Source organism: Pan paniscus, chromosome 7, assembly GCF_029289425.2.
Source record: "Pan paniscus chromosome 7, NHGRI_mPanPan1-v2.0_pri, whole genome shotgun sequence".
Taxonomy (NCBI): Eukaryota; Metazoa; Chordata; class Mammalia; order Primates; family Hominidae; genus Pan; species Pan paniscus.
This window is the reverse complement of record NC_073256.2, coordinates 60,339,286-60,349,147: the sequence shown is the minus strand read 5'-3', so window position 1 is coordinate 60,349,147 and position 9,862 is coordinate 60,339,286. Positions and strand designations below refer to the sequence as shown.

General features: G+C 51.5%; 1 protein-coding gene across 6 annotated transcripts in view; it reads left to right on the top strand.

Annotated features, from left to right (window-relative positions):
- The first annotated feature begins 674 nt into the window (after positions 1 to 674).
- Positions 675 to 9,862, top strand: part of ANK1 (ankyrin 1) — a 240,830-nt gene continuing 231,642 nt past the window's right edge. For 3 of the 6 annotated variants that reach the window (XM_055116509.2, XM_003823295.6, XM_034965998.3), the window contains exon 1: positions 675 to 1,062. In XM_055116509.2, the coding sequence (XP_054972484.1) occupies positions 937 to 1,062 (126 nt within the window). In that variant the 5' untranslated portion in view covers positions 675 to 936. The remainder of the gene's footprint in view (positions 1,063 to 9,862) is intronic. The other 3 variants (XM_034965993.3, XM_008976926.4, XM_008976927.4) reach the window with 2 other exon arrangements.

Sequence of the window (9,862 nt, the reverse complement as noted above, 5' to 3'; positions counted from 1 at the left end):
TAATTCGGAAATATGCAAATGAAAAGGCCCACATGGTCTGAAAGGGGCAAATCAACCTCCCAGCGTGCGGCGCGGGGAACCGGCTCTTCCCCAGGGAGCCCCGGAGGCGCGCGCCCCACGCCGAGGGCGCCCTGAGAGGAACCGCACCGCGGGCTCGGGAGTAGCGCGTCCGGGCCCTCAGCGGCCACCGCCCGGGGGCGCCCCAGGCCCGGTCCTTGCCCTCTGCCGCCCGCCCTCTAGGCCGAGCCTCCGCTCCCGCGATGTCGCCGCGCTCGCCGCCGCCAGGCGCGCTGGTCCACCGGGTCGCCCGGGCGCGGGGCGCGCCGCCCGCCGCAGCCTCCCCTCTTCTCCCGGCTTGGCCCTGCGGCCCGCAGCGGGGTCCGGGGTAGAGCGGCCGCTTTGTTCCCGCCGCCCGACGGCGCGGGGCTCTGCAAAGGCGGAAGCTTGGCGCTCGCCATGCCCCCGTGCGGACGCCCAGTGCGCCCAGCCTCGCCGCGCCGGCCGGGCCCCCGGGCCTTCCCGCGCTGAGCGCCCGAGTCCGCCCCTTCCGCGGCCGCTCACCGCCCGCCGCCGCCGCAGTACGAGCCGCCTCCCCGCCCCCGCCCCCCCGCGCCGCCGCCGCCGCGCCGCAGGAGAGGGAGGGAGGCGGAGGGAGGGAGGCGGCGGGCCCAGCCCAGAGCCCGTCCCGGGCGCCGGCGAGCGAGCTCCGGCCGCGGCGGCAGCGCCATCCCGGGCCGCGGGCAGCCGCGCCTCGCCCTCCGCGTCCGGAACTGCCTTCGCCTTCCCGCGACCCCGCAGCAGCCGGCCCTCGGCGCGCCACGAACGCTGTCCCCTCTGTGGAGCAGAGACCCCCTTCCCCTTCTTAGGGGGTGTCGCCTCGGGGATCTCTGAGCGCTAGGGGTCCAGGAGGCGGGGACGGGAGCGCCGTGACCCGCCATGGCTCAAGCGGCCAAACAGCTGAAGAAAATCAAAGACATCGAGGCGCAGGCCCTCCAGGAGCAGAAGGAGAAGGAGGAATCCAACAGGAAGCGGAGAAACCGCTCCCGTGACCGAAAGAAGAAGGTAGGAGGGGGCGGCGGTGAAAGCCCAGCGACCGCGGCGCCTGGAAGTGGCTGCTGGGGGCAGGGGTCGGGCGGCCCGGGACGCGGTGGGGCGCGGCGCCCAGTGCGGCGGAGTTGGCGGCACCCGAGCGGTGAAGGCTCGGTGGGCGCAGAGGAGGGACGGAGGCTTCTGCGCGGCCGGGAAGGGGACAGGGCGGCAGGCTGGAAGGGCAGAGCGGGTGGCCGGGAGGCTGAGGGCGCGCAGAAGCCTCCCGCCAGCTGCCCGCAGAGACCTTTCAGCACCTTGGACAGCACCTGGCAGGCCCGCGCTGCTCTAGGACCAACTTTCCCTGCCTTGGCTGCCGGCTGCGGGTGGTGGACTGCCCCGCTCCGGCGCGCCGCACCCGCTGGCTTTCCAGGAGAGCTGGTTTGGGTAAACGCGGCTGCAGGCTCCGGGGAGCGGGCGGGGGGCAGCTCTGCCCGGCTTCTCCCTAGGTGACCCACTCTGGCGTGGAGAGCGTCTTTCCCAGGTGTCTCTGAACGAGAGTCGGGCTCCTGCCCTTCCTTGACCCTTCTCAGGGAGCACCTTTCCTGACCCTCCGGATCTGGTGGCAGAAAAGAAGGCGCCTTCTCCTCTCCCCGGGGTATTTGCAACATCTTATGCTCAGGTCACTCAAGATGAGCCATCCATGCCAGGGAGGGGAAGTTCCTTTGGAAGCCAGGCACGGGTGCTCCAGCCTGGCCCAAAGGCCTGGTCAGAGACCAGCTCTGCCCATGGGCAGGCATCCCGGGTATTTCTGTGTCGGGGTGCCGAGACAAAATAGGCCCGCAAAGACCCAGACCTCCAGGGGCAACTGTTGCTGTTTTTAGCCCTTTTGGGGTCTGGGGTCCTCTTACCCCTGATCAAAGCACCTTGAGAAGCACCTTATGTCAGAAACACCTTTGATGGTGAAAGGACGGTGACAGAAGTCAGGGCACCTTAGAGCCACGGAGCAGGCCAAGAGTACATGGGTGTAATTCTGGGAATCGGAGATGCTGAACTCTGGCTTCAGGAGAGCTATTTTCACCCGAAGAAGTCGATGTGGGGCCCAGCCTGCACGGCTCCCCAGCAAGGAGTGGGGCCCCTCAGGCTTCCAGGGAGAGGCTCTGGCCTTGGTTGAGAAGGAAACACGTTTTCTTTCCCTGAAACTGTCTCATTCCGAGAAAGAAGTTTGGAGCCTGCAGCTGACAGCAGAGTGTTGGGGAGCAGGCTTTCTGTGGGCCACACACCCCTTGACAGTTGGTCAGCAGACCAACATCCATCCTCTTCCTAGAGATGCTCTCTGATTTCAAAGGAAGTAACCAACACTCTCTAGGCTTTCCTGTACCCTTCAGAAACTGACGTCCCCACCTCCCTTGAGGGATTGCCATCTTGTGTGTAAATAGTAGTTTCACAAAGGCACCACCCCTTTAGAGGACCGAAAAGGGGCCTTTTCCAAACCGATGATGAATCAGAGTTTGGGTTGGTGCCACCGAGAGAGAATCTCCGCAGGTCCCTCTGCTGGGGTCTAAAATACCAGAGCCCGTCTTGTGAGTCAGGCAGGGGAAGTCTGGCTCTACGCTGCGATGCTCACCCACTTTCTTGGCGTGAATGTGAACTTCTTCTCGGGAAGGAGTGCTCTGTGTTTCCATTCCTGCCTCCTGCTTTGGAAGCCAAGGCGCTCCTCTCCGAGCTGCTCACTCAGTGTTCTCATCCACCTCTCTCTCCCAGCCTTCCTCCTTGACACTCCCGACACCATAAATCATTTTTTGAAAATAGTCAAAAAACCCTCTCCCACCCCCTCTCCTGTGATTCTTTTCCATTCTGTGAAAATTCCCTTTAATATAACTCTGAATTCCAAATATGTATAATACACACATATGAAAGCGGTGATTTCAATATTCTTTTTGCTTATTTGCTCTTAATCTTTACATTCATAGTAAACCTCATTTCTTTTTTTTCTTTTGGTGGTAGATGATAATATTTAATATATTCCTCCCCCCAAATGGTGTTATCTTGTTTTACTAGCCGGTCGCAGCATACTGCGTCAGTAGCGTTCAAAAATCTTCCATTCAGATTTTCATTATTTTATGCAGTATCCTGGGTGCTATGATTAATATAATGATAAGAAAATTTTCATTTAAAGTGATAGCAGTGACGCAAACTCTTAGGACTGATTCTTTGGGTGCAGGGGAGATGGTATGGGGTGGGATGTAGGGATGCTTTGTTCGTATTTTGTAAGGGCTGTGAGTTTTCTCAGCCATTGGGATGGTCTTGAGGGTCATCTCAGAGAATAGAGTTAAAATTTATAGCAAAATTGAAAATCACAAGCAGGTGGAAAGCTCTAGAGGGAAAGGTGAGGGAGGCAGTGCAGAAAGGAGCATTTGAAGAAAGCTTACAAGCGGCCTGGTGAGGCAGAGGGCCTAGGGCTAACTCAAAGGTTCATATAAGGTGAAGTCTAACTAAGCCATTTTTCATGAAGGAGATAATTTTTCAAGGTGAAATGTATTAAAATCAGGCAGCTGAGGACTTTACAGCTGCTCACACAGACTACAGAGTGTGTGGACCCAGCTTCCGTTTCTTATACCAGCATGCAGAAGGAATTCCATACATGCAGACAAACATGTTACTCCAGGACATTGGCCTCTTGTGTGGATGGATAGCTGAGCCAAGGGCATTCTGAATTAACTCAAAGGAAAGGTGTTTGTCCCACGGGTAACCTACTTACCAGGGACTGACTGAGCAGAACCGCATCCCTCCCGTTTGTAGAAATAACCACGGTTGTAACTTTGGCGATGGTTGCAGTTTTTACAGTTGATGATATTGTGTGGGAAGGTGCTTGCTAAGGGGTGCTGTGTGCGGGGGGTGGAGGAGGCTGGTGTTGTGACGCACTGACTGACACAGATAGAAGCCACCTCGACGCAGGGAACTGAGCTAAACTCTAGAGCTCTAACAATGCCTGCTTCTCATGGGGCTTCATTCAGTGCTGTGCATGTGCAGAGCCAACCTTGTCAGCCACTTGCTGTTGTAGCTGCAGCTTAAAAAAAATCCAGCGTTTATGATATTTACTGATAAGTCCCCCTGCTTTTGAAGGTTGGAATGGAAATACATTGCAAAGCATGTGTAAAGCAGGCATTTGCATGAAGAATGACAGCTTTTGAGGGCTGGGGGAGCCTGAGGCATAAGAATGTGTGTGCTTTTTATGTTTACCCAGAGCTTGAGGGTAGGAGGAGAAGAGGACAGGAAGGTGGGAGGAAAAGTGAAGCAGAGGATAGAAGAGGGCAGAATTCAAGGAAGGAAGAGTGGATAGGGAGAGGAGCGCTGACGCCTTGGCCCTGAGTGACAGGTTCACACTAAGCCGGATACCTGCAACACGGTGAGACCCCAGGTAGTGTTTACTCAGCTCTCTCCTTGTCCCTAGTTATATTCACCTACTTCATCGTCTGATGGTGAAAGAAAAGACCATGTCCTATTCATAGCTGTGTACCTGACACCTAGCTCAGTACCTGACTCAAGCGGCAGGCAGTGGATGTTTGTGGAGTGAATGGTTGAATGAGTGAATTAATATAATATTAATCTCTGCTTGCCCAGATGTTGTCTTGGTTGCAGGCATGTGTTCCGGTGAATAATACACCCTTTGACTGACTGTCTTTTGGGGGCATCTGGAAAAAGCCTGATTTGTTTTCTCTTCTAATCATTTGCAAAGCAATAGAGATTTGTAGGCAGGCAGTGGAACCATCTAATCTTTTGGTGCAGTGGATTCCACCACTGAGCATGTAGTTAGTTCCTTGCAGGGTCTCTGCTACACTAAATGTCAAGTGATTTTAGACACTTGTAACAACAACAGTGTTTGCACAGGGTCCCAAGGAGCCAGGCACTCACAAGGAGGGATGGAGGAAGAGTGCAGGAAGAAAGAAAAGAAAGCCCAGGCCTGGAGAGTGGCCTCTGCCACTTAGCTGTGCAGGCAGCTCCGTCAGTCTTTCCAGTCTATGCAGCAGTAACCGAAGAGCCTGCAGCCTTCCTCTCTCAGCAGGAGGAGGCCCTGCTCCTGGACAGGAGAGGGGTTTTTTGTTGATCCAGTGATTGGAATCACAGGGGAGATTTGGGGTGGGGGGCACCTGCGTGAGACTGGAGGGTTGACAAGGAGGCTTGGTGGGTCTGGAGGTGGGGAAAGTGGGATGGAGGGGGGAAAGTGGGATGGAGGGAGGAAAGTTAAGCATTAGAATCATGTTGGCCCATGACTTTCATTTGCAAAGGGCCTCAAATTGCAACTTCTGCTGTTATCTCCAAAAGGTTTTGTAAATTCAATCCAAGAGATTGCCGACAAAATTGAAAGAGAACAGTGCTCATCACACATCTTTAATCTGGGTCCTGTTGCTAAACCATTTCACTAATGTATGTTGTGGCATTAATGGATATTTATATGTAAAGCCTCAATTTGGCTTTTGATTAGCATACTTATGTTGTATTGCATGTGAATTATTAGAGCATTTGTTTCTTTGTTGCAAGACTTTAAAACATATCACAACTTTGGTATCCCTGCTTTGGCATTTCTTCTTATTGTAGTACCTCGGGAGCCTCCGTAAATGAAGGTGGGCCTGCCTCTCTGGAGCTCTGGGAGGCGCCGGCAGGGGCTGAAGATGTGGGAATTTTCCCAGCCTGCCTCCTGTCCATTTTTTCAGTTCAGCTCCTCCCTCCCTGCTGCAGAGGTAGCAGCGGTGGGGGCTGTTCCCAGGATCTCTCCTCACTTCCCAGCCATAGGCTAGACCAGGAGAGCAGGGTCTTGAGGGCTGAGAAGATGTTACACTCTGAATTTCAGCTGCTGCTCCACCTCTGTGAGGGGTGACTGTGAGGAGCAAGTGATGTGCAAACCATCTAGTGCTGGACTGTCTCAGAGCAGGTGCAGCAGCAGCTGAAATTCAGAGCCTGGAGCAAGTCACCTCCCTGGGCAGGGGACACGAGCTGGCCTCCAGTGTCTCCCCGTTTCTTTTGCTCACCCCAGCAAAGGCTGCTGGCTCACCAGTTCTGCTCCTCTCCTCTCAATGTGGCAACACTTAAAAAAACAAACAAACCCATCTGAGGTTTCTTCCCTATTTTCACAATAAAAATGAGCGCGTAGTGGCGAGTGTGTCCTATGTACAGGCGCTCTTCATCGGTGTTAGCTTGCCCCTGTGTCTGCTTTGGCAACACCTTTGAATAGGCGATCCTGTTATTGATTCCTTCCTCCTTCAATGTCAAAGCCCAACACTGTTGCCTGCAAGAAACCTTTCATATCTGTCCCCTCCTTACCCCCACCCCATTGCTCTCTCTGCACCTTCCACGCATACACACATGCACATGCAGAAGTTCTTGTTTTATCTCTTCTACTAAATTGTAAGCACTTTGAAGCCAACACTTGAGTCTTTGTACATAACCATTCACTAGATATCTATGGCTTGAATTGGTTGAAAAGCTACATTTAACTAGTACAGGTTTTTTTTCTTAGTTGTTCTTTTTGATTTTGAGAGAGTTGGCCCTAAATAATTGGTACCAAGTAAATCTATTGTTTCCCCCACCTTGAATTCTTCTGACTGAAATAAAATCTATTGTCACCGTTTTTTTTCTTCTTTTCTTTTTTCTTTTTTTTTTTTTTTTGAGACGGGGTCTCGCTCTGTCACCCAGGCTGGAGTATAGTGCTACAACCTCAGCTCACTGCAACCTCCGCCTCCTGGGTTCAGGTGATTCTCCTGCCTCAGCCTCCAGAGTAGCTGGGACTACAGGCGCGTGTCACCATGCCTGGCTAATTTTTGTGTTTTTAGTAGAGACGGCATTTCACCATGTTGGCCAGGCTGGTCTCGAACTCCTGACCTCAAGTGATCCGCCTGCCTCGGCCTCCCAAAGTGCTGGGATTACAGGCTTGAGCCATTGTGCCCCCACCCAGCCAGTGTTTGTTTTTTTGAGAAAGGCAGATCAACTTTGCCTGGCTCTCTATCTCCATTTCTGGTTCTTGAGAAGCTCAAAAGTCCGCCTCCTGCAGAACACTGGCGTGGAGTCGGCTGCCCAGGTTCCAGTTTGAGCTCTTGCATGTATCAGCTACGTGTGCATGAATAAGCCTCTGAATTTCCTCCAGCCTCAGTTTTCTCATCTGTAAAATAGGGATGAAGATCAAATGAGATAATAAATGAGAATGTGCTTTGTAAATTTTAAAACTCCCATGTATTTAATGGAGTATAGCTAATAAAATAATGATTGTTCATAAAGTTATTCTTTCTAATAAATCCTTTACCAAAGTTCATTCCTGGCCTTCCAACGGTATTGTGAAGTCTTGAGGTTTGCCAGGGAAGGCCAGCTTGTTATTCTTTCAGTACTGGGAAATGAGAAAAGGATACTTTATATCATATCTTCATTTCATTTTCAGGAAAAAAAATGAATTTTCTATTTGGACAGGATTTTTATTGCAGACCTGCGCAGTAATCTGCATGGGTTCGTCAATAACTTCCAGGTGGGCTTAGATACTTGCAAGCTTTATTGAAGTCCTGTGTGGCACCTGTGCTGTATATCAGAGGGGAACATAAAAGGGCTTCCTAACTTTGCTGAGACTCCTATGGCTGTTAGATCCACAGGTAGTAAATCTGGGTGTGAACTGTCACAGATAATGGAATGTGTGGTGTTGTGGGGAGACCAGATTCCTCTGGCGGAGCCTCTCTGGATCTTGGGTGCACAAAGCACAGCACATTCTCCAAGAAAGGAAAACTTGCATTGGAGACACTCAAAGTGAAAGCAGAGATGTAATGGCCAGCCAATTAAAAAAAGAGAGCACCATTCTTTCCTTCTCATTTGCTTCCAATGTGACTGGACTCTTCTTCTCAAAGATTTCCCTGTGTTTTTACCGAGGAAATAGTACATGTCCAATTGCTTTTGAATCCATTGGCGAGCATTGACAATGATACTTGCAAAAAAACTTCTTTCTTTATCAAGGGAGGTGCCTGCACTTATGAGGGACTCTAGTGTTCCTCGTGCATGACATGCATTGTCACACTCTGTCGCCCAATAGGTTGATAACCCCAGAACTGGGCTCCAACCCAGATGCACCTGACTCCAAAGCTTATTAACAGCCCACAGCACTAGGCTACTTCCCCCAGGTATTGGTTGTGCCCTTAGGATATTCAAAGCTATGCTAGGCACTGAGAGAAGAGTCAAAGCTGAAGCTATCTTTCCTTCCCTGTCTGAGCACAGTGACTTATGCCGGTAATCCCACCACTTTGGGAGCCGAGATGGGAGGATCACTTGAGGCTAGGAGTTCAAGACCAACCTGGGCAACATAGTGTGACCCAGTCTCCACAAAAAATTTAAAAACTGAAGATAGTTTTCCTTCTTTGAAGTGAAGGACTTACAAATTAGTGGGAAAGCTGCCAGAGGTGGAAGTAACCTCAGGAAGAGGATGGAGAGCTTAGGGCAAAGCCTGTGGCCTCCGGTTCCAGTGGGAATGTGGGTGTCTGAGGCCCCTCTGAATGTCTTGGAGCTGAGGACTCCGTCGCCGGGCCCTGAGGTTAACACAGAGTGCAAATGAAAGAGCAGGTGAAAACGGAGTCCTGGGGTTTCTGCTTTGTTTCTGGCTAGTCTGTCTCTTAACAGGTTAACTTTCCCCTTAACTTCAGTTTGGAGATTCTCTGTTCACCACATCGTCAAGTCAACATCTTCTCTATATAATCACTTCATAATGTGCAGACACTAGTCAATACAGAGGGGTGGCATTGCTGCCATGATTGTCTGTTTTTCCTGTTATCTGGGCCTTTAGCTTTTTATGTGGATGCTTCCCAGGCCTATCCCAGAAGCGCCTGCCAGGAGCCGGACACGGAGATGATACGATGAGGGTGGTGTGAATGGATGAGCCTGGCTGGCTCTTGCTCCGCAGCTCTCTCCTGGCTCTTGCATCCCCATGGTTCTGTTGCCTGCCCCTAAGAAGTCGGGTGGTCTGAGTAGTTTCCAATGTGCGATATCACATTTGCATACAAATGTACATATGTAAGCGTGTGTATACGTGTGTACCTATGATCAGATGCCAACAGGGGCCCCTTCTTGATTTGGCATTTGGGCAGTTAGTTGATGACTTCCATTGAGCTTGGGAAAGAGGAGGGGGACGGGTTAGGAGGAAGATGGTGAGTCCTTCTTGGCATGTGGCATAGGTGGCTTCCTGGGGCTCTCACCTGATAGAGGGAGAGAGCTCATAGAAAACATCTTCGATAGCAGGGGCAGCTGCGGGGCTTGCAGTGGGAGGAGCTGGCAGTCAGCTCAAGTCTGTGCCCTCCAGCTAGTCCCTGGAACACAGAGCTTCTAAGCATTGGCTTTAAGTACGACACACACATGACCAAGCTGACAGGGTGTTAGGACAGCTAAGGATGCTGATGGTCCCACCCAGAAGCCAGCCCCACTGGCTGGAGGTGGGCTCAGGGAGCAGGACCCAGCCACTCTTAAAGACAGGACTTTGGTGCCATCACCCATGTGGTGACATATTTTACATTCACCAAAAACATGCTTAAAATGTTTTTAAGAATATTCTTTTAATTGAAAATAGGAATATGCTTCAGTTGTTGTGTTATGTTCACTTTAAATTGACACAATATACACTTCTATATATAATATACGTGGAATAGACCAGGAAGACTCAGGGCCAGAGTAGCCAAGTAACATGTCATCAGACAGAGAAATACACACTATGTGAGCAGTGGTCATCTTTGTCATGTGTGATTCCGGGTGATTGAATTTTCTTTTTTATCCTTTTCTGTATTTTTAATAATTGTTCAAAATAAGCTGGGCACAGTGG